General features: G+C 58.6%; 1 protein-coding gene across 1 annotated transcript in view; it reads left to right on the top strand.

Moving 5' to 3' along the window:
* Positions 1–23,866, top strand: part of SDK1 (sidekick cell adhesion molecule 1) — a gene marked incomplete at its 5' end in the record, with an annotated part of 846,211 nt that overhangs the window by 749,854 nt on the left and 72,491 nt on the right. The window contains 4 exons of the mRNA XM_082645911.1: positions 9,877–10,071; positions 11,507–11,708; positions 18,663–18,766; positions 21,215–21,285. Of these exons, the coding sequence (XP_082502037.1) occupies positions 9,877–10,071; positions 11,507–11,708; positions 18,663–18,766; positions 21,215–21,285 (572 nt within the window). The remainder of the gene's footprint in view (positions 1–9,876; positions 10,072–11,506; positions 11,709–18,662; positions 18,767–21,214; positions 21,286–23,866) is intronic.

Here is a 23,866-nt window from a genome sequence, read left to right as displayed (position 1 = left end):
CTCTCCGCAGCTTTCCTGGGCCGATAAGAATTAGTCTGACAGCAGGACTCCAGGGGGATGTGCAGAAGGCAAGTGTGCCCTTCACGTGGGATTCCCTCTTCGCGTAGACAGCCGTGTGCTCTGGTTTTGTTGCCCTGACTTTGAACTGCTCATCCGGGGGCTTCCCTGCCCACACGCTGAGGTTCCGGCCCCAACCAGCTCTGAGCCGTGGTACTTGCCTGGTTCTTTGCCAGGAGAGACCCCCTACCCCGGGCCGCTGCTGTTCCTTTGACAGTCACGTCAGGTGGCATCTCTGCCTGCGGCTTTACCCCCTCGCCCATCCCGACCTGCGCTGGGCCCTTCTCTTTACTCCCAAAGCACCTGCACTCACAGTCACGGCATGAATCCTCCGTCCACAGGAGACCGGCGGCTCACTTTAGAATCGTGTCACCTGCTTTTAAGGGTGTCTTCCACATCAGCTTTTCTGATCGTAAAAGCACGTGTACAATGCAGATACTTTGGGTAGCGTTTCACATTCATCCAGTTTAGAACCACAGAAAGTGTGACGATCCCCAGCCGAGGGGAGGACTTGGGGTGCAGCGTCACGCACTCCTGTTGGGAGCATGGCCTGGCACAGCTGCGGCGGGGCGATCCGGGCGTGGGCGCACCCCGTGCCCCGGCCGCTCTACCTCCGGGTCTTAACCCTGGAGAAATCCGCACGCCTGTTCCCAGGAAGAAACGCACCAGGAGATCCACTGCAGAGCTGCGTTAAAGAACAGAGAATTTTAAAAAAGAAAGAACTGGAAGCAATCCAAATGTCCATCAAGAAGGCAATGAAAAGGTAAATTGCGGGCTGTTCATTACAGCAGAAATCACGGTAGCAATTAAAGTAACGAACAAGACCTAGCTGTGTCAACATGAATAAGTCTCACAAACATCTGTTGAGTGAAGAAAAGCAAGTTGCAGAAGAATATATCCAGCTTAAGCATGTCTCTGTACATTTAAGCACTCCACAGACATTACCATGTATCACTTATGGCTACATGTATATAGTAAAAGTGTAAAAACTTGGCAGGAATTTGCAATAAGTTGGGAATAGGGGTTACCTTTGAGGAAAAGGATCCAATAAGACCACCAGAATAGCTTCAACTTTTTTCTATCATATTTTCTCTCTTTAAATGAAAACAAAAACCATAAAAATTTGGCAAAATCTCAAGATTTGTTCAGTGTGTGATGAATACATGGGTGTGTGATCTATATTATTCCAAGTATTTTTCTGCATGTTTGAAATACTTTATAATTTAAAAAGGACAACTATAGGGGCTTCCCTGGTGGCGCAGTGGTTGGGAGTCCGCCTGCCGATGCAGGGGACGCGGGCTCGTGCCCCGGTCTGGGAAGATCCCACGTGCCGCGGAGCGGCTGGGCCCGTGAGCCATGGCCGCTGGGCCTGCGCGTCCGGAGCCTGTGCTCCGCAACAGGAGAGGCCACAACAGTGAGAGGCCCGCGTACCACACACACACAAAAAAGGACAACTATAAAATAAAAATAGCATATTCACTATAAAATTCTTAAATAAAATTCACAAAAGTAACAAGAAGAAAATGGAAATCACCCACAATTCCACCACCTAAAAATAATGTCAACTTTTTTCTCCCAGTCATTTTTAGTATTTGAACTATAAAATAGTTCATATTTACAAAGGAATCTCTTCATGCTAGTGTATTTTTGTTATAGTGAATAATAAAAAGACACAGATGTCCCTGCGCCCAGTTTAAGACGTAGAACGCCACCAGTACTGTTGAAACCCCAGCAGGAGGTAGACACGGCCCTGAATTTTGTGTTTGTCATTGCTTTCTTTTCCTTTATGATTGTACTAGTGTTATATTGAAGCCCAAACAACTTAACATTAGCGTTGCACGCTATGCACTTTGTATAAGTTCCTGTTATATATTTTTCTGTGACTTGCTTTTTCTTTCAACCTTGTGAAGCTTGCTTGTCTCTATGGCGGCATCAGCATGCTCCCCGGTGGTTCAGTGGTCCAGTCCTGCGTACAGCAGCTCATGTTCTCTGACATGGACACTTGGAGGCTCCCCTCTTGGGGCACCTGTGCACACCTAGGCACAGCCTCCTTGGGTCATAGCATTTGCACATTTTCAACTTTATGCAATGACGCCAGACTGTTTTCCTAAGTGGTAACGCCAGTTTACACTCCCATCAGCAGGCACGTGGGTCCCCGTCACTTGATACACCTTTGCCAACACTTGGTAGACTCAGACTTTAATTTTTTGTGCCATCCTGGAAGGCTCAGTGGTGTCTCCTTGGGGTTTTATGCTGGATTTCCCCGACAGCAGGTGAGCTGGCCCGTCCTTGTTCATTTATCCCTGGGCTGCCCTGGGCATCTTGAAGTCTCTGAAATGCTGTTCCCATTTCCTTTCTAGTCCCTATCATTTCTCCTTGTCTCTTGCCAGTTCAACGGTGCATTTAGAAGGTTTCCTTTACTTAATATCGTGTTTATTTTTTTCCTTTCTATTATGGTTTATTACAGGATATTGAATATAGTTTCCTGTGCTGTACAATAGGACCTTGTGTTTTAAACCCTGCGTGGCAGACAGGCTGGGTGGAGGGGGCAACCCCGCAGCCACGTGGCCAGGCGCCGACCTCGGCAAGTGAATTCCCACCAGTCACTTAGTCCCTGTGTGCCTGGGCTTCCCTGCCCTCCAGGGGGGCGGCATGTACCTCCCTGGTAGGGCCAGTACGCGATGCACAGAGAACCCAGAACAGGGCCAGCCTCCCAGCAAGTGCCTGGTCAGCGCCAGCTGGAACGCTGTGGCCATTCGGTATCTCACCCCTTCTCTTGGACCGGGGAGTGTTCTGCGTCACTGTGTATTTACACTCAGTATTTCTCCGTACCCACCAAAGGCGTGTTGCACAGCTTTGCTCTCCGCCACCCTGGCGGCTGGAACAGAGGGTTTATGCTGGAAGGCAGCATGGGGCCAGGTTACAGGACGCCCCCGAGGCACTGAGAAGTTTGGGTGTGGATCTGTAGTCCCTGGGGGTCACTGAAAAACCACAAAACTCCAGGTAAGGAGGGAGTCGTACTGTAATCCTTTCACGGTTCCAACCGTGGCCAGAGGCTAAGTGAAACAGTGTTCCGTGTCCCTCCAAGGTGGGAGACATCACACTTGAGCCTCTGTGGCTGTACTGGCGTTGAGTGGTCATTGTAACGAACGCTGTCTTGGGTAACCTGTCACCTGGATATCATTACAGCCAGCGCACTAAATGGTAGATGCTGTAGGAAAGACGGGCAAACAATTTCTAAAGATTCAGACTGGTGTCCACAGGGGACAAAGGAAAACATCTTTCTTCCAGACTCACTTTGCATCCAGGGGCCTTGAATCAGTGTTCCCACTCCGGCGGCGTGGCCTTCTGAGTATATAACCACCTCTGAAGCGAGTGCTTTTGTAACCTTTACCAAAACGTGTTCTTGCATTTCCAAAAGAGATTAACAGCGTGAAACACTGGAGGCGCCTAGAAGGAAAAACACTTGTTTATTTGTGTAAATATTTTATCAGGCAAAGCTGGCGGCATTCAGAGCCTTCCTTTGGGGGGCGTGGTGGGAGCCACCGGAGAGTGGCCACCCCTCCCCCACTCGCCAGCTGCTCCACAATCCCTTAAATGCTGTCACAGTCAAGTGACGCACGTGGTCTTCAAACCCATGCGGGTCTGCCCTGCCAGACACGCCAGATCCCCCCCCACACCCAGTTAGAAGTCAGCTTGCCCACGAGGGCTGAACCTTGACCTTTAGCTTGTCACACAAGGGTGTGCGAGAACTCTGCTGGGAATTAGGGGCTCGACTGAGTATGATCCGAGTTCGCAAATGCATCGTTTCCTCCACTGTTGCACTTGTCAGCCCCCAGCCCTCAAACGGATAAGCCATAGAACCAGCAAGCCAGGTGGCATCTGGACTAGGCTGGCGCTGGCTCGCAGGGAGACTCAGCTGCTGTGGGTTCCGAGAACCAGGAATGGGCGTTGGTGGGGCTGTCACCAGCCACACCCCCCGACAGTGCCTGCAGAGGGGTCGGCAGCATCGGACCCCTCTCGTGGCCTTGGCCTCGAGGCCCCAGGGATGGTCACCACACAGGCGACTCTCAGGTCGACGCCTTTTGTTTGCCCAGGAAGCATCCAGTCTTTATAAAAGCCTGCCACCACCTAAAATGTCTACACGATTCTCTCAGAATAATTCTGGGACCCTTCGACAGCCAGATCATTGAACCGAGGCAGCCGAGACCCCCCGCCGGCCCCCCGCGAAGGCCTCCTGTCCTCAGCGGCATCTCTCAGACTCTCCTGTTTGCGCCTCCCCCGCGGGTGGCCCGGAACCTGCCTCCTGCTTGGAGCCCCGACCTCTTTGGGTCCTGATTTTCTAGATGAGCCACATCTCCTCATCTCCCGGGCACTTCGGAGCTGCTCAGGCTTCTCTCACCCACGGTTTCCATCTTCGCCGTGGGGCCCCGCGGCTCGTAAGTGGCCTGGCTTCTCCAAATGCCCGTGTCACTGCGATGCACCATGACCTTCAAGGGCGGCTGCTCTGGGCACCTGTCCTCCCGCCGTGGATCCCGCCCCATTCCTTCCTCGCGTGCCTGCAGCCTCTGACCTCACGTCGCTGAGATTCAGCTCGTGTTTCTGAGCTTCCTGGACCCAGAGTCACATAACGAGCCTTGTCCCGCAAGCGCCATCCTTGTTCCTGATGTGCAAGCCCGCGCTCGCCTGTTTCTCTCGGCCGTTTCTGTAGAGAAGCCTCTCTTCTGCTGTTCATCACGTCCGTGTCAAGGTGAGATGCGGGTATTCATCTTTATCAACACACCACAGGATGGGGACAGTAGGGATATTGTCTCTCTTTTAGGGCAAATAACGGGAAGATACAGATATATCCCTCGGGCCGAGGAATCTTCTCCCAGTGGCTCCATGTGGGACCTGGATCAGATAGAACAGCCCAGATTTCATGCAGTTCTCTGGGTAGACGGGAGCCCTCGGGGCTCAGGCAGAAATACCCAGCGAATGGGAAGCATCTCATGTGGGGCAGAGCCCCAGCCCCTCACACCTGCCCACCCGGCTTGCGAGCTCAGTGCTCACCTCCTGGCAGCTTGGCCTCGGTGACCCACAGCGGGCCTGTGGACTGGGACATTCAGGGCATCCATCCTTTGTGTCACTTTGCTGTCCCGCTGCACACCTTACTGTCCTCGTGTCCTGCCTTTACAGCCTGCACAGCGCCCTGGCTGCGGCCGGGCCGAAGGCTGGTCTCCGCAGCCGTGGGTGAGCCCGCCTGCTCCTTGCTGCCTGTCTGTCCCCCCCTCAGACGGGGCGGCTTTGGCTCCAGGCCCTGCCACAGGGGACCTGACCCGGCCCTCACCTGAGCCCCTCCCTGCACAGGCACCCCGAGGCTCTTCCAGGCACCCCATCTCTTCGGCTACTGCCTGAAACAATGCGTCCCCTCCAGATGGAACGTCGCCCACGGAGGTTCGTGCCTGAGTCCAGCCTCTGGCCGGGCAGCGTGCTTCTGGCTGCATCTAGATGCGCTTCCACAGCCACCCTGAAAATACCCTGCTGAGTGGCCAAGTTGTTTTCTATTTTGTCCCCCTTTCCTTGATGTCATCAGGATCCTGTCATTTTACAGCAGGAGGGAGCTCTGTCCTGTTTACTGGGTGCCCCGTGCCCCCGTCCTCGGGTGTGACACGGAGACGCTGTCATGTGCCCCGTGGACCGTGGACCATAGACCACCGCGAGGTCTGCATATGGCAGGAGTGACGTGCCTGGGGCCCTGATGAGTGGGGGCTGATGTTTTCCTTTATTCGTGGCTAGAAACAAAAGGTCGAGAGTTGAAACTTGCCCGAGGTGAGAAAAGCTAGGCTGGGTTAGGACCCGGGTCTCCTGACAACATCCTGCTATGTGGTCAGGGGCTTCTGAGAGACAGACAGACAGACAAGAGACCATCTAGAAGCATACAACACGCCATCCAATGCCAGGATGGCGAGGAGGCCAGCAAGAGACAGGACAGGAGTGAGCAAGGGACCATGTGAAGGAACCGCCCACGGGGAGGCGAGGTCAAGGGTCACCCTAACGTCGTGCTCTGGGGGCAGGGGAGGGCAGAGGTGGAGCCTTTGATGGAGAGCAGCCCTGAGCCAGCCCAGGAAGGGGAAGGGACGGGAGGACCTTCGGGGAGACCGGTTCCCATTTCGTCCCCAAATCCCAGCTCACAAAGATGTATGTGCCTTTGAACAAAATCTGAGTTTCATCCCAGGATTTTTTTTTTTTTTTTTTTTTTTGCGGTACACAGGCCTCTCACTGTTGTGGCCTCTCCCATTGCGGAGCACAGGCTCCGGACGCGCAGGCTCAGCGGCCATGGCTCACGGGCCCAGCCGCTCCGTGGCATGTGGGATCTTCCCGGACCAGGGCACGAACCCATGTCCCCTGCATCGGCAGGCGGACTCTCAACCACTGTGCCACCAGGGAAGCCCCATCCCAGGATTTTTAATTCCAGTGGCAGATAATCTGAGAAGAGATGAAACATCATAAAGAATAAAGGATACAGAAAGCACATCTGTAATCATGTCCTGTTCCTAAAAGTGTATAAATCCTCATTAATTCAGGCTTACTAGGTGAAAGGTGATTTGAATTAATGAGGAGTCTTAATCACTCACACACATGACTCTCCGAAATACGAAGGGACATGTTAAGGGACCGAACGCTGGCTGGTGGGGGTCGTGAGGGGAGCTCCCTGACGGGTGTCGGGGGCCCCCGGGACGCCGAGTGTTAACCACACGCCAGCGGCCGCCCGATGTTCCAGGTGCCTGGGCGTGCTGGTCAGATGGTTTCTGCGCCTCCCGCCATCTCAGCTGTAGGCACGCTGTCTCACACTCTGAAAAAGAAACCTGGTCAGCTCAGTCCTACGCAGAAATTCAGTGTCTACGCAGACAGGGCCCGGGTCTCAGACATACATACATTCATCTGTTTTTAACGCAAAGTTACTTCCTTGTTCTTTGGGGAGGGTTGGCGTCTCTTCATCACTAGGAGTGGTATTCGAATGGCCGTACACACTTACCCTGGGCCACACCTCCCTCTTGAGGGTTTTAAAGTATTGTTTGATCATGTTCTTGTTGGTGGTCTGTGTCTGCCTGTGTAGTCTTTGTGCTGGATTGTGAAGTTCGGTTTGTCTGTACAAGATACCTTTCCTCAGTTCCTTGCTGTAGTTTGGGAATGTGCGTGTGATAATGACGTTGGTCAGTTGCTTTCGTACGGGGCACAGGCAGACTTTCCTCCAGTGGCCAGGGGGACGTAGAGGTCCCCAGTCCCCCATGAGGCTTGCTGTAGCCTCTGTGGATGAACCACGTGCCCATGCGGACCGTGCCGCCCTCGGACAGAGGCTGCCTCCAGGCCGTCTGATCTCCCCCTGTGCCCCTCGAAATCTGCCAAACATGGGCGTCGCTTTTCACCTGCAAATCCTGACAACATAAAAATAATAATGACACCTAAAAGCTGGCGTAGATGTACTGAGGCTAGAGCTGGTGTAAAAACGTGGATTTACATCACTCTCGTAGCAGTGGGTGAGCTTCAGAAGAGAGCTGGGGCTTAATACATCAAATAACAGAGAGAGAAATGGATCTAAAGTGTAAAGGCCCAGGCCAGGGAATCGGGACGGATGGTGTGACAGACAAGGGGGAGGCAAGCAGCACGGGAGTCTCGTGCTTCCACCACGGTCACGGTGTGGAGCCAGCGGGTGCTGTCAGAAGTCGGGGGACCGAGTTCACCACATCACCTGGGACTAGCTGGGGTGAGGACCAGAAGGACCGGGGATCGGAAGGGAAACCGACTCTGACAAAGCAGATGCCCACCGCAGAGGTGTTAGCGGTGACGCAGAAATGAGCAGCGGGGCCGACGGCGGGCTACAGGGGGTGGCACGTTCTCCTGGAGCCTGGAGCGGAGCCCGGACACAAGCTCCCACATCCTGTGGCTGCGGGGGCACCGTTGTCCCTGGGAGACATGCTCTTCTCGTGGGGCAGGACGCCAAGGGCCCCTACTCCCTTTGCTGGGAGCCTGGGGTGGATGCTTTCGCTTCTCGGGACAGTATGACTCCGTGGAGAGTGAAGGCTTTGGAGCTGGACAGACGCAGGGCTCAGGCCAGCTCTGCTGGTGACTTTCTGTGTGACCTCAGGCAGACTGCTGACCTCTCTGAGCTCTGCTGCTCCCTGGCAGGACCTCAGGAGGCTCAGGAGGAGAGCACCGTCAGGCGGGCAGCAGGAGGGCTCTGCTGCGGTGGCCACACTGACCACATGGCCCTCGTTTTCAGAACGCTAGGTGTCCGGGAGTCTCAGAGCTTGGGCTTGGGCTCCCGATGCACCTGAGCTCCAGATGCCCCCTCCCCGAGGACCAGGCAGGGGCGAGGGAGGTGCTAGGGGAGGTCCAGGAGAAGAGCCCCCGGTCGTCAGTCAGTGGATGGGAAAGGACAGGTGTCCAGCAGGACACCCCGGGACAGCTGGCCGCCACGGTGGGGAGGATGACCATCGGAGGCAGAACAGAGCTGTCAGAGCCTGTCCAGGGTCCTGCAAACACGCTGTGACGGTGGTCACTGTGGACAGGGCTGGGCTGCCAGCCCCCATCTGCATGGCCATGGTAGTGACCCGCAGTGGTTAGGGGCTGAGTGCTAGGGCACACTCTGCGTCTGACCCCATGGGATTGTCCTCCTGGCCCCCCACATAGCGGGCAGGCTGAGGCTCCTTATGCAGGCGGGCAGGTGCCAGGAAGCTTGGCCACTGATGGGGCCAAAGGCTGTGCGAGCGGGAGGACCAAAGGAGCCCAAGGAGATGCCCGAAGGAGCAGAGATGCCCACCCGGGGCAGGGAGGCCACGGAGACGCAAGCTGCTTGAGGCCCGGAGGGCCTGTCCCGAGGGCCAGCAGCCCATCTCCACAGGGGCCGTCACACCCACGGGACGCCCTGCGAAGGGAGAGCTGGGTTTGGCGCTGCTGGCCTGGTCCCCTGAGGGTCCCTGTTGAACTGAGTGGCTTGGCTGTCATTAGCAGTGTGGAGGTCACGGCACCGCCACTTCTGGTCTTAGCGCGGGACTCAGCGGCTGGACCGCAGTTGTCTGGGAGCCCAGGAGGCTCGGGCCGGGTCTGCAAGTCCGCTGTGCCTCTTCAGATATGGGCAGAGGGGCCCCAGCAGGGCCTGGTGGGGGAGGCCTGGTCCTTAATGAAGCCCGATCAACCATGAACCCTTGATGATCAGGGGACTTTGAGAGACGGTCAGAGGCGGGGCCCTGCCCCGAGCTGATGTACTCCCTTCCGCTTCCTCGACAGTGGGGCGAGCTGTTTCAGGGGAGCCCCCGGCTCAGAGCCGCAGGGGTGGGGCTTCTGGGAGGGGCAGGAGCGCTGGGCTGGCTGGAGGAAGCGGGGTGTGCAGACAGACAGACAGACGTGGTCTGAGCACAGGTGTGAGAGCCTCCAGGGCAGCCCGCTCCAGGGAGAAGGGCGCTCCAGGAAAGAAGAGCCTTGGAGGCTGAAGGCAGGGCCACTGGAAGGCGGGCGGAGGGGCAGGGACAGAGAAAGCGGCTGCCATCCGCGCTGCTCCCTGGGTCCTCCGGGCTCCGAGAACCATAGGGAAGAGGAAGCTGTTTTCACATCTAGTTCCGTGAAGGAAGAAGAGGGGACTTGGCGCCCCGAGGCCCTCCCTTCATCACGGAGCCTGAATTCGCTCCCAAGAGACCCAGCCTGCTGCTCAGATGCTGGCCTGGGAGAGGGAAACAGCGCAGAAACACGTGGCTCTGTAGGGTTTCCCGGGTGGCGGGACTGGAGGCTGCCCTGTGAGTGAGGGCACAGCTGACCAGCAGCCCTTGTGCCCCCCCACAGGGTACCAGATCGCCTACCGCCTGGCCAGCAGCAGCCCGAACACGTTCACCACCGTGGAGGTCGGCGCCACCGTGAGGCAGTTCACGGCCACTGAGCTGGCCCCGGAGTCCGCGTACGTCTTCCGGCTGTCGGCCAAGACCAGGCAGGGCTGGGGGGAGCCGCTGGAGGCCACCGTCATCACCACCGAGAAGAGAGGTAAGACGGGGAGGCCCAATTCCCTGCCGGGCCGGGGGAGGGGAGGTCCCGCGTGCCTGGGGAGGGTGGCCGCGCGAACTGCGCGTTCCTTAGGCACCGCTGAGCCTACCTGGAGCTGGACGCACAGCGGGTCTCACAGCCCAACACTCGCCCCAGGCTGGGCTCTCAGGCCTCATCCTCCCAGGTCCAAAGATAGAGAGCTCTCCTCCTCCCCAGGGATACCAGAGCTTCCTGCAGGCTCCTCCCGCCGGGACTCGGTCAGGCCAGCACTTTCAGGGTGTGGGGAGCAGCCAGGGCTGAGTTTCTCCCCCAGGCAGCTCAGAGCCGCAGGCCTTGTTTCTTGCCCTCCTCCTTAGACTCCATGCAGCCCCTCGGAAGGAGGGGGAAAGAGGTTTGCTCACGGTCTGATGTGACTTGAACCAAACCCGAGTGCCAGTACTGACACGAGCTCCCCTAAGGAGGCAGCCCTGTCCCCTACCCACCACGTGCCCCTGCCTGCACCGTCCCACAGCTGGAACAGCCGCCCTGCCAGCGCCTGCAGGGCGTCGGTCTGCGTGGCTCAGGGAGAGGGGGCCCGGGAGAGCTTTGTCCCTTCCGGTGGGTCCGGGAGGGGCCTGAGAAGCAGGGGCAGGACTGAGGCTGCTGGAGGCGAGAAGAAGCCGCCCGGCTGAAGTGTGTGCTTCAGCGAAGGGTGCTGATTACGTTAGATGCAAGGGCCCCCGGCCGCCCATCACCTGGGGCCGGCAGTCAATTGCTGCTTTATTTCACGCCACACCTTCTAATCAGAATCGATACTCTTCATGATAAACAGTGAAAGAATGATTCCTCCCTCTGTGGAGCTTCTCTATTGAAATCAATGGGGTGAGGAGACAGGGCGACGGGCAGACGAGCCCCATTCAGAAGCCAGGTCCCGGCCCCGCTGCCCACATCCCAGTCCCCATCCCTGCAGGCACGGAGTGGCCAGTGACAGCCCCCAGGCACCCCTGCTCCACATGCCTTTACAGTTTCAGGCCCAGGTCAACTTCCAGGGAGAGGAGATTAGTGTTAAAGATGCATTCATCCCAAGATCAGAAAGCGCGAGAGAGTCCAAAGGAACCTGGAGATGCTCGGGGCGCCCAGGTGTCATTCAAGATGCCTTACACGGCGGTGCCGTCGGGGAGCATGGGTGGGTTCACCTCCAGTCTGTCTGTCTGTCTGCCTGTCTTTCTCTGCTCTGAGGATGGACCATTCCAAGAGCCAGCAGGGGTCTCCAGTCAGATCCAAGCTGGGCCCCGGCCGAAGTCAGAGACCCTCATGTCCCTGCGGAACCAGGGACAGTCAGTCTGCAGATCGTCTAATCCGTGCAACCGGCTCTCTGGGCAGCCACAGTGCCTCCCCTGCTTAATTTCACTGCGAGCCTCTCACGTGTCCCTGATCTGTCCTCTTTTGGTTGCAGAGCGGCCGGCGCCCCCTAGGGAGCTCCTGGTGCCCCAAGCGGAAGTGACCGCACGCAGCCTGTGGCTCCAGTGGGTCCCGGGCAGCGACGGGGCCTCCCCCATCCGGTACTTCACGGTGCAGCTGCGCGAGCTGCCCCGGGGACAGTGGCAGACCTATTCCTCGTCCATCAGCCACGAGGCCACAGCCTGTGCCGTTGAAAGGTACGCAGAGGGCCAGGGGGACCCTCCCCCGGGGTACGGGGGCCCTGCCCTCCCCAGCCAGCTCCTGCCCATTGAGTAGGGAGTCTGTGCAGGACGCAGAGACGCGCCACCGAAAGCCCATGTCTCCTCTTGTAGTCAGCGCTGCTGTGCCGGGACCCGGTAGTCCTTGCATCCCGCGTCCGGGTGCAGACGCCCACTCGGGCCACTTGCCCACCAGAGTCCTTCCGAGCGGCCCGGCACAGATGGTCCGCCCGCCCCAGGCCCCGGGGACTGACGAGGCACAGATGAGCAGGCAGTGGGGCCCTGAGCCCGGGAGGGACTGAGGCTCCCCAGTGCCCGAGCGGCACGGAGTTGGGGGCGGCGGGGAGGGCAGCCCAGCCTGCCACTGTCACTGTGTCACAGGCCGGAGAGAGGCCCTTCTCTGTGCCGTCTCTGCGTCAGCAAGGTGGACAGATTCCGCCTGGGGGCCGCCGTTCCTTAGTGACGGCGGATGGGGCAGGATCAGAGCCCCGCCCCCCGAGCCAGCTGTCTGGTGAACTGCTGGGCAGGAGGGAGGGGCTGCACCGCCGGCCGCAGCTGGACCCGCTGCATCGTGATCCCACCTGGGCTCCTTCTCTCGGCTGCCCCCCTCCTTACGGTGAAGGAGACTAGGGCTGGGCGGGGTTACGTCGCCCGCCAGAATCCTACAGATGGAACAGTCTAGACGGGCAGGTCTAGGAAGTGGCCTCGGGCCCTGCGTCCTCACGTCCGCCCGCGTGGAAGACCCCGCCTGGGAGGGTGATGGCGGCAGCCCGGGGAGACGCCTTGGCATCTTCACTGTACTTCCCGCCCGGCCCTGGCCTTGTCACTTTCTGCCAGGCTCATGCTCCGGGGCTGGGGAGCGGCTACTAAGTAGTGGGTCCCACTGTCCCCCGTGGGTGCTAGAACCCCTGCCAGGACCTCCCAGGAGGACGGAGGAGGCCAGGACCATGGTTTCCTAGGCGGACCGAGGTCCTCTCGTCGTTCAGAACGAGCCCCGTGCCGGGTACCGTGCCGCACTCACGTCCACCTGCCCGTGGAATCCCCACGACCGCTCCAGGAACTGCCGTCCCAGTTCCACGGGTGAGGAACAGGGTCAGAGGTCGCTTTGGTACCTTGCCTGCAGCCCTGCCCAGCCAGCAGGGAGCACATGTGGGCCTCCCTGGGCACGCCACCCTCCCCCTCGCAAGGCCGCCAGTCTGCTGTCCGCGGAGCAGAGGCCATGAGCTGTGCCATCCTCAGAGACCCCCGGAGGCGCAGCTCAGGGATGGGGTTGGAGCGTGGATCTGTCACTCCCTCCTACGTGTGCCAGCAGCGGGGCTGAAGGAGAAGGGGACCACGCCCCCTGGTCCAAGGAGCCGGCACCGACGGGGGTGAAGCTGGCGCCCACGGCGGGTGTTGTCGGCTCCAGGCGGCGGTGGCCACTGTCACTGCCCGCCCGGGAGGCTGTGCGGCCGGCCTGCACCCTGATGGGATGAGCAGGAGTAGCGCGGGCGGCTCGCAGGGACCTCCCGGCAGCTCTGCTTTGGCGCACGGAACGCGCGCCCCCTTTGGAGGTGACCTTCAGAGGCAGCCACGGGCCCAGAAGGAAGGCAGCTCACCACTTAGAGCTGCGGCCTCCTGGGACCCCAAGTGATATACCTGGTCTGAGTGACTCCCTCATCCCATGACCCAAAAAGCTCTCAGCTCTGTCTGAAGATGAGGGATGGACGGTCCCTATGCACACGTTCTGCCCCCGGAAGGGCCGAGGTCACTGCCTGCCACTTAGAGGCGACATTTGTTCAGGTCCGTCTGCTGGTGAGTAGGGGTTTAGAGCGCTAGTGACAGTCACGGCAGCTGTAACCACCCTCCTCGTGGTGGGAAGATGAGGCTGGAATGGCATCAGTGTGGACGCGCCCCTCCGAGACGCTCCCCACGGCGGCCTGGTGGTGAAGCCTCCCGCGCCATCTCCCTTGCTGTCATTGTCATCGCCACCATCACCATCTCAGCATCACCCAGCCCTCCATCAGTTCCAGAACAATTCCCACGTGTTGTCCCCCAGGTCGTCCACGTGGAGAGAAAGGCCTATGGGGTACAGACCAGACTTTTTATTATTTCCGTCGTGCAGACGAGGACAGGGGGCAGCAGACGTGTCTCAAGCAGCGAAGGGGCCTCAGCTTCTCTGAATGGGGGAGGGGATCCCTTTGTGTTTCGGACGTTCCCTGGGCCTGTAGCCCCAAGCTTCACGGATGCAAACCAGCACCCAGCTAATTTACGCGGGTCCAGATGTAGCAAACAGTGTTTATCATCTACACCCCAAGCTCTCAGCAGTCCGTCTACCCCTGAGTGGCCATGGGACCTTGGAGGAGCGAAACACGGGCTGGAGGAACCATCCTGTGGTTCCTCTCAGCTCTGGGTCGAAGATTTGCCTCAGTGACCAACAGCAGTGAATGGACGGCCAAGTAACAAGGCCCCCAGAATAGTCAAAGCCTGTCCCCGCGGAGCCCGCCAGCCTTACGACAGCCGTGGGAGCCACAAGGCACAGCTCCTCCTGCAGAGGAAGGCACTCTGCTGCAGACACACACCCCGGGCCAGGATTCTCCTGTGCCGCCTGGGGGTTGGGGGTTGGGCGAGCGTGGCCAGGATGCCCAGCTTACTTTGTACAGCACACTCCAGTGCGCTGGGCGCCTGGCTTCGTTAGAATGTGCCCTCGGTCATAAATAACCCCACCTCCTCGTGTAAACATGTGAAAGAAGAGCGATAAAATCCAACTGCCTCTCCTGTCATGGAGCCTCCAACAGACCAATGGTGTGCTTGGGACTTTGCGTTGGAAAGGAGAGGTCCATGTTTCAGGACAGACAGTTTAATTTGGTGCAGGAGACACTGTTGTCAGTTTCCTAGTGGGCCAGAACCAGGACACATGGTTCCCCCCCCTCAGTAGAAAACATGTCGCGGGCAGGATCCCGGGAAAGCGACGTCTTGTTCACTGCCACCGGGTCATCTCCCTGCCTGCCTCATCGTCCTGACAGCTACATTCTCCTTCTTCTTTTTTTTTTTTTTTTTGCGTTACGGGGGCCTCTCACTGCTGTGGCCTCTCCCGTTGCGGAGCACAGGCTCCGGACGCACAGGCTCAGCGGCCATGGCTCACGGGCCCAGCCGCTCTGCGGCATGTGGGATCTTCCCAGACCGGGGCACAAACCTGCGTCCCCTGCATTGGCAGGCGGACTTTCAACCACTGCGCCACCAGGGAAGCCCCACTCCTTCTTTTTTTTTAAACATTCTTTTTACATTTGACTTTTGCCAGTTGCACGAAGTCTGCTAGTGGCCAAAAAAACATAAAACATTTAAACAAAAGTGTAAAACAAAAAGTTTAACGATCCACATCTTGTACCTATACCTACCTCTGGTGACTGTGGGTCCAGAGCACTGGGAGGGGTTGGGTCTGAGGGACCTATTTCAGCATCACCGGTTTCTGGTTGATGGTTGCATCCCATAGAAATGCAGTGTAGCTGAAGAGAAGAGCTCTGAGCACAGAGCCACGTGGACGTTCTGGATGTCCCTTTAGGACAGAGCAGGGATGGCGTGGGCTCCAGTGACAGCTGTGTGTCCAGTAACCGTGGGCCCTGCTGTTCCCCTGGACCTGCCCTCTCCGGCAGCCTCTGGGAAGACAGGAAAGAGAAAGTAAAATGTATTGAGCGCCTACTGTGTGACTGATTGCCAGACTTCATGGGGTGGGTTGTGTCATTTAACTTCCCCTGGAAGCGTGGGTATCATTACCTCTGTTTTCATAGATGAACTGAGTGAGACTCAGAGACATTAAATGGCGTGCCCCAGTTAGGAGTGGCAGGGCCAGAATTTAACTTCCTGCTTGGGGCCGACTCCAAAGCAGAGGCTCAAGGAGGCCTGGAAGAGTGAACAGAGGGCAGAACTGGGGGACATCGGAGGGCTTGTTCCTTATTCATTTATCAGGCAGTCGTGAAGTCCTGTTGTGCCCAGGGGCGAGCCCGGAGGGAGCGAGGGGCTGGGATGGACGGGGCGATGAGGGTGTGCTCAGGGTAGAAGGTAGACCAGTAATCCAAAGGAGCAGCTCCACAGACATGAGGCGCCTGCGGAGGACGGAGACCAGGAGGCGGACACGGTGACCGTGGTAACCTCTCCAGGGCGATGGCCGCTCCCTTCACGGCCTCCAAGTCGCTCTTCGCCTGTTTTCAGGCGCCTGGCAGGGCTTCCTACTGAGAGGGTAAGTCCTGCAGCTCAGACGCCTCCCTGTCCCCTGCAACTCCCAGGGACAGTCATGGGTCCCGTGAAGCGGGAGAGCCTGCACAGCGCAGGTCTGATGCCGGGAGCTCCGCTTCCCAGGCTCCTCGTCCCAGCCCGTCTGTCACAGACCTGTCATCAGATGTCATCCAGCCATCAGACATCCTTTACTGCTCCGCTGCTGTGCCCCCGCCTCCTGGAGACCCCGGAGGTCAGGAAAGAAAGGGTGGTCTTCAAGAGCTTGACCTTTGGCCTCAGCTTCCGGAACCATTAGAGAACAGTGACGTACTGAATATAATGTAATAAATCAGATGCACTGCTGTGTTCTAAATGGCAGCGCACTAGATAATAAAAGTGCTCCATATAAACACAAGGGTCATTGCCGGGGCACCTACCACCTGCCGGACCTGTGCTGATATTCACGTGTCCTCTTATTCAACCCTCCCAAGAAACTTCAGAGACAGATAAGGTCACCCCAGCCATTCATCCCTTCTGCGGGGATTCACTGAGCACCTCCGGGGTGCCAGGCACTGCCATTGGTGCCGGGGACAAGGCAATAAATGAGGCCTTGGTCCCTGTCCCCAAGGAGTCCTGAGTCTTGTAAAGAAGACAGTCGTCAAGGAAACAGTTACTTACAAATTGTGATGGAGGAGACGAGGAAATGAACGGGGCGTCGGGGACAGTGGGCAGGGGCCAGGCATCGCCTGGAGCTGGTGAAGCTGGCACCTGCCGGGCAAGAGCACTACGACCACTTCTCGGTTCTGAGCGCCGGCTGTGGGCCAGACTCCCCTCCGCCCCAGAACCCATCCCAGCAACAGCCTCATGGCGTGGGCGCTGCTGTCAGCCCAGATGGGGAGACGGGGTGAGATGGAGGCCGGGGGAGGAAACACGTGGTTACCTCCACCATTCGTGACATCCCTCCTGGGAAGCTGGGGACAGATGGGAGCTTACTTGTCTGTTTTAACTGAATAAAGGGTGTCGCCCCAAAACCAGACCGTCCTTCAGGGTGGGACTTCAGAAGCGTCTCCACTAAAGCCAGGGCCGAGGCAGCGTTGGCCGTCAGCGCTGTTCCTGGCTGTGGAATCGGGGCGCCGATGGACTAGCGAGCAGCAGGGTGCACTCGGCTCTGGGGGGCTGGGAAGCAAGAGCGCCCCCCGAGGTGTCAGCTCACAGAGGACCGCTGTCATCGGTCTTACGCAGGAGGCGATTTGAAAACAGAGGCAGAGAAAACTTTTCTGATCTTGGTTTCCAAAAATGGTTGTCAGTGTTTCAAAAAGCAGAATCCTTTCTCTAAACGAAGTGTCACCCAGAACCAGTTACAGACCAGATGGAAGTGGAGCTGCTGTTGGTTGATGCAGGGGGAATGGAGGCCCCGGACACCCAGAGGGTCCCTCGGAGTCTCAGGGGTTCCTCAGTGCTCAGTTTGAAAACCACTGGTCTACAGGCTGGGTCAGAGCCAGGGGAAGGGCTGGTCTGAGGCAGCGAGGGCTGTGCTTAGACCAAGTTGAGGAAACTTGGGGATGGTTTGGACTCGAGGGACGGGGAGGGAGCGTCTAGAATCACTTCGGATCTTCGGGTCCGGGAAATGGGGAGGACAGCGGGGCCACTGCCTGAGACACAGCCGCTGCTGGGAGGGAAGGGGGGACGCAGGGCCCTCGTCTGCTGCTCTGGAAGTAAAACCCAAGGGGCGGTGACAGCGGCCGGCCAGCCAGCTGGGTGCTGAAAGGGGCTGAGCTAGGGAGGCGCCGCCGGGGCACTGGGTGAAGGTCTGTGTGTCGTCCACACGGCGGAGTTTGTCTGAAGCCTCAGTCGTCAGTGTGGCTCTGCGCTGAGCACACGGACCGTCTGGGTGGGTGGGAGGATGGATGGATGGATGAGACGGAGGAAGGATGGAAGGGAGAGGGGAAGCCTGCAGTGGTGGCACCAAGGAGTGCATTGATGTCCCGAAAGTCTCATCCGTGGGCCGAGGGGGACATCGTTTCACATGGACAGCCAACACTGTCTTGGCCGTACTTAAGGTGGGAGGCAGTGTCACTTCAGGGCGAGACCCCTCTTCCGGCCTCCGACCCCCAGCCACTGACCAGTCCTCGGGCGGAGGGCGGGGGCCTCTATCTCCTCGCCGTGAAACAGGAATCGTGACGGCTCTACCCTGCAGAGCCGCCCTGCGGCCTAGATGGGGCGGCGCTGCTCGAGCGCGGCTCCGTCGGCGGGAGGGGGAGGGGCAGGGGCAGCCCCTGGAGCCAGGCCCCGGCGGGGCTGGCACGGAGCTCCGCGGAGGAGCGCTGGGCTGCGGGAGGAGGTGCGCGCCTGCTCCCCGTGCTCCGATGCTCCGAGCCTGCGCCGGTGTGATCAGCGTCTCCCGGGAAGTCCTCCGCGCTGCTCCGAGAGCAGCGATTTGCTGCGCACAGGTGTCTCTGAGTGCAGGAAGTGGTAGTCCCTTCCCAGGAGCCCTAGGCAAGCACTCCAATCCCCCTGCTGGGAAGTTCTGGGCTCCCCCCACCCCGGGAATCTCCTGTCTCCCTAGACCGGCCAGTGAGCCAGGGCTGGTGCTGGGAGCTGCTCCCCAGACAGTCCCGGGCGCCCGGCTCGCTGCTGCCGGGCGAGATTCAGCCGCAGCCCCAGAATGCCCGCTCCTCGCGGCCACCCGGGCCCGCGGACAGGCGGAGGGCTCTGCGGTCACGGGTCCCTTCCGTGTTTCAGGCTGAGGCCCTTCACCTCCTACAAGCTGCGCCTGAAGGCCACCAATGACATTGGGGACAGCGACTTCAGCGCGGAGACAGAGGCGGTAACCACGCTGCAGGACGGTGAGCAAGGGGGCCCGCTTCCCGCTGCCGCCTTTGTGCCCCGGAACCCTGGCTCCTAGAGAGACCCACTCTCATCTTGGGCCAGGAAGGGGTCAACCCGGGGAGTGGGGGCAGTGGCCGTGGGCAGTGGAATTCAATTAGCAGCAGAAGCTGGGCGCTCCTGTACAGCCCAGGGCCGTAAATCGAGACTTCAAGGGCTTCCAAATGGAGGAGGTTTCTTTGATTGGCTTCCAAACCCCGACCGACCATCCATTAGCATCCCTGAGACTGAATAATTGATAGGGTCATTAAAGATAGATGTCGTGGGGTAGTTGCGTTTTAAGAGGTTTTCCCCATTTTTCTCATTCACAAGCCACCCAGTTTTGTCACTTGACAAAAGCACAGTTAAGTGATGGAAGTGAGACCCCCTAACAGCTCCAGGTGGCTTTGCACCCGCCCTGTCCTGCTCAGAGGAATTGGGCCTGAAGATCCGTTGTGAGTTTGTTTGGCAATCGATAATCAAACCAGGCTCAAGGGATCTGGGAGACGGTCTCCTCAAGTCCGCCCAGCAGACAGGTGGGTGCTTGGGTTGGAAAGGAATGCTGCTGCGTAACAGTGCTGGGCTCTGGTCCCGGACTGCAGCTCGCCCAGCGGTGCTTTATGATAATCCCCAGACCTGCCCCGAGCACCCTCTCCCCCCGTTAACGCAGCAGGGGAACGAGGCTCAACCCAGCCCGTGTCCGCCCACTCGCCCCGGGACCCCCCACCTTCAGCTCTGCTCTTTCTGTAACCTGGGAGGGCGGCTTCTCCAACACCAGGCCGCCAGTGACCTGAAGGTCCAGCTAAGGGGTTCCAGGGACCCTTCTAGCTCTTCAGGGGCACGCAGAGACTATTTGCAACAGAGCAGAAGCCACCAGGGCCCGCTGGTGATCCTGACGGGGACGTGCCTGCTGAGCTCACAGGAGCCTGCAGCCCTACCTGCGGGGAGGAGGGGCGGGACCTGGCCCTGGGGACACCAAGGTTGTCTTTTGTGGCTCCCGCTTTAACCCCACGTTTCACACAACCAAGGTTCCACTTCAGCTGAGCACTGATGGTTAGAAGAAAGAAAATGCAGCACGCTGGTTTGGGGGGGGGGTCTCGAGAAGGACTGTGGAAGCAGGACGCCCCCTCCAGCCCCCCTCCGCCCCTCACGGGCTCAGTCAGAAGACGGCCTCTCTCACCCCTTTCATATTCAGATCACTCCTTTGGATGCCTTTATCGTGTCATCTTCCTTTTCGGAGATTTGCGATTTCTCTTTGCCATGGAACGGCCTTGTGTTTTCATTGCATCCTCTCAAAGTCCAGCTCTAGGCAGAGACTGACTCCAGGGGTGGGCAGCCTTGTGCTGGGGAAGGGGCTTGGGAGCCTGGGGATGGTTTGCTAATAAACGTTTCCTTATAACAGTGTTTAGGGTACTGAGACCGCCCCGTAATTGTAATCCTGTGTGATCAGGAAAACTGGATCAGGGTCTTAAGATAGAACAGCAGGAGGTCGGAGGGCGCAGGGTAGAGAGCTGTCCCTGGGCGGGACGGGGAGGCCTGGCAGGTGCAGGGGAGACTCACAGAGCAGGGACCCGGGGCCACGTCGGGATGGTGTGCCAGACACACCCTGGGGGCGGGGCGGGGCGGGGAGAACTCCTCATTCATTCTCCTCAAAGCCTACTTCTGAACCTTAACCGTGTGTCGGGTGTCAGGATGTCACCGTGGGGCAGCCGTAAGGAGGCCAGTCCGACTGCTGAGACAGGGCCGCACAGGCCCAGCGGGGGCGGAGGTGGGGAAGGGGTGTCAGGAAGGCCTGCTGGGCATGGCAGACGCTCCAGAGAGCAGGGCAGGGCTGTGGGCAGGGGTCACCTTGTCCCCCAGGGAGCAGGGCAGAGCCGCCACCGAGACCCAGCCCGGGGCCAACGTCCCTCCAGCCCCCGGAGGTCAGCCTCCGTCCCTGACAGTCACGTCCGTGTTTAAAGCCAAGGGCACTGTGGCCTGGCTTGATCACTTGTCCTGTTCGGAAGTCGCTCTGACCTGAGTACCTCAAAAAAATCATGCTCCTACTCTGGGGGGAGGGGTGGCCCCCGGGGAGATCTGGGAAGTGCAGGGGCTCTCCGGGCACCTCCTCTGGTGTGAGCAGCTCCCCGTGGAGAGATCCAGACTCGCGTGTCTGTCTTGGGGGTCCGCCTGGGGGGAAGGTCAGGGACGTGAGCTGTGATCGCCCGACCGGGATTAGGTTCCTTCTCTCCTGGACACAGGCTGGCGGGTGGGGGCAGGGCATCCCCAGGGAAGAGGGAGGCTGGATGCTGGCTGGCCAGCTTTCCCCGGCTCTCGGGGGCTGGGCCTGGCCCTTCCTCCTGACCGGGACCGGGAGAGAGCTGGCCCAAGCGGCCGCCGAGCACAGGCAGAACCGCCTCATCCTTGCCTTCTTCTTTCTCGTATTTCAGTTCCAGGGGAGCCTCCGAGCTCTGTCTCTGTGACGCCACACACCACCTCGTCTGTTCTGATCCAGTGGCAGGTAAGGGCCCCAGAATCCCATGGTAAAACCGTTCATGCGACCGTGTGGTCAGCTGGCACCTGCTGGGCCCCGGATCGGGGTGGAGTGGGACAAAGGGGACACGCCAGTCAGGCTTGCACACCGTGCGGGGAAATGGTGAGTGTAACTTCCAAGACGGGAAGTGCGGGACTGTCGCGGCATGCGTAATGGACTCGTGCCCAGCGCACTGAGGGGACCAGCAGGGCGGCAAGGGGGCTGCCCAGAGCACAGACGGGCTGAGCTTTGGAGAAGGATGCAGACAGAGCAAGGCTCCTGTGGCAAGATTGGTTCACGTCCTACCGGGTTATCGTTTGTACAGAAATTAATTCCAGCCAGGCAAAACATCAACAGGGTGACATGTATCTTTGTTAGTTCCAAGTGTTTAGTCAAACCAAGGAACCTTCTCCTAAATAATCAAACGATCCTCGGTGAGCTGTTAACAGCGCTCTAACACAACACTGAAAGCACCTGCTCCCCTCTCTTTGCCTTACTTCCGCTTCTGGATCATTTTCGCTAACACTGAGGTGCCTTGAGGGCAGAAATAACGAGGGGCAGAACCGCCAAGGCAGGCTGCCCTGCCCGAGGGCGAGCCCAGCGGAGGGCGAGGGATCCAGCCAGGGCGCGGGGGGCTAATTCAGGAGCAGGGCTGGAGCTGGACCGGGCAGGCACACAGACCGACGGGCAGGGGCCAAGGGCGGTGATGAGCATGGGCACAGCATCTGGCCAACAAGGGAAGCTCCTGCGTCCAGAATGGGGGCCGCCGTCCTGGGCGGGGGCAGTGCCTACAGCCAGCAGGCCGTGGGGAGGGCAGACAGAGGGCAGGGCTGTGGTCTGGGTTCGAGCCATGGGCAGCTGAGGTCTGCCTAGGAGTGGCCTCTGTGGTCTGTGTGGGCAGGAGAGTCTTCCTCTGGGTTGATGATAATCGTCTAGATAATGCCGGAATCACATCCAGAATCAGCGGGAACCAAGCACAAATAACGGTCTGGACGTGGCCTTGGAGAGTGGAGGGGGCTTATCTCAGCCAGGTGCACTGCACTGGCACAGGAAGAAAGGGCGGGACGGAAAGGGGCAGGGAGCCCCAGGAGAGGACCAGGGCCCGGGCTCAGTCTGCAGGCCCCAGTTTGCCATTGCGTGACTCTGATCCCCAGAGGCCTCTCTGGCTCCAGCTTCCTGCTCCATAAAAACAGGAGGTCAAAGGTGACCTCTGACGTCACTGCAAGGTCTCTGATCCAAGGCCTGTTAGACCTCAACAGCCCTGACTTCCATCTGGGTCTCTGATGGGAGGTGGGAAACATTCAAAATGGAAATTCAAGGTCCCGAGCGCTTCTGTTTCCCACCCTCCACTAATGTGATCAACCAAAAGCAGATGGGTCCTTCGGGCTGTGCTGAATGCTGCCAGGTTTGTGCTTTGTGGTTCGGCTTGGGGTCTGGCTGCCCAGTAACTAGGTGAGCTCCTTTTCTGTGAAGGCAGCGGCTCAGGGCTATGTCACCTCACTGCCCCCGCATACATGGCCGTGGACGAGGTGCTGGCTGTCAGCCCGGCCATCCCACCTCTGGCCGCTGGGCTGCAAGCCCTCAGCTGCGGCTAGAACACTCTGTGAAGTGGCGAGAACCGCACGAAAGGCGCTTGGCATGTGTGTCTGTCAGCTGTCCGCCTTCAGACCCCAGCAGAACAAACTAATTCCAGGAAGCCTGAACAGGAGGTGGTCAGGATGATGCATTGTGGAAATAAATGCCTGTCAACTGCCAGGCAATTGAAGTATAATTAAAATTACGAGTAATTTACTAAATCAGAGTGAGCAGAACAAAGGAACTACATTTAAATATAGATTTGCATTCCAAATGAAATGTTTCACCTGTAAACTTTTTTTTTTTTGTAATCTGTTTAAAAATGAAAACACTGCCTGTAATTTCAAGGCCGTTGACCCATTTGAATGGGCTGCCTGTCAGATGTGATTCCTCTTAGTAGGATGATCAATCTGTGCCTTTCGCGGGTCCAGTGCTGTTTGGAATCTGAGGATTTGCATGTCTATTCTAGACGGCGGTGGCTTTGTGTGCACACTGAGTACAGCTCATACTGGGCATTCACATCCCTGAATTGATCACAACATTAAGCTGGCTGTTCCGAAACCTCCAGCGGGCCACACAGTCTGTCACTCAAATGCATTTCCCCTCGTGTGACTGCAGTGGATTTTGAGGCTGTTTTCTAGCAGAGAAAACGTCCTAAGGGACAGATCACATCATGCACGATGGACTCGGGGGAGGGGGGACTCAGTGCTGTACAGGACGCCTTCCCAAGAGGAGTGTTGCGGCTGCCTGGGCAGAGGGGGCAGGACGGCGGGGCCTCTTCAGGACAGCTCTTGGCCTTTGTCCCTTTCCTCACCACTTGCTCTGTTGTCTGCAGAGGACCAGCTCCGGCTTGGGGTGCTGAGCACCTTGAGGTGAACAGGACAGATTCCAGACCTTGAAGACCTTCCATGTAGTTCATTGAGCTCTATGCGCATTAGTGCGAAGCCAGCAGAGGGGAACAGCTGAGTCTGGCCAGAGGGAGGTGGGAGGTGAC

The sequence above is a fragment of the Mesoplodon mirus genome (genome assembly GCF_964341445.2).
Source record: "Mesoplodon mirus genome assembly, chromosome: 15".
NCBI classification, from domain to species: Eukaryota; Metazoa; Chordata; class Mammalia; order Artiodactyla; family Ziphiidae; genus Mesoplodon; species Mesoplodon mirus.
This window is presented reverse-complemented; position numbering and strand designations above follow the sequence as displayed.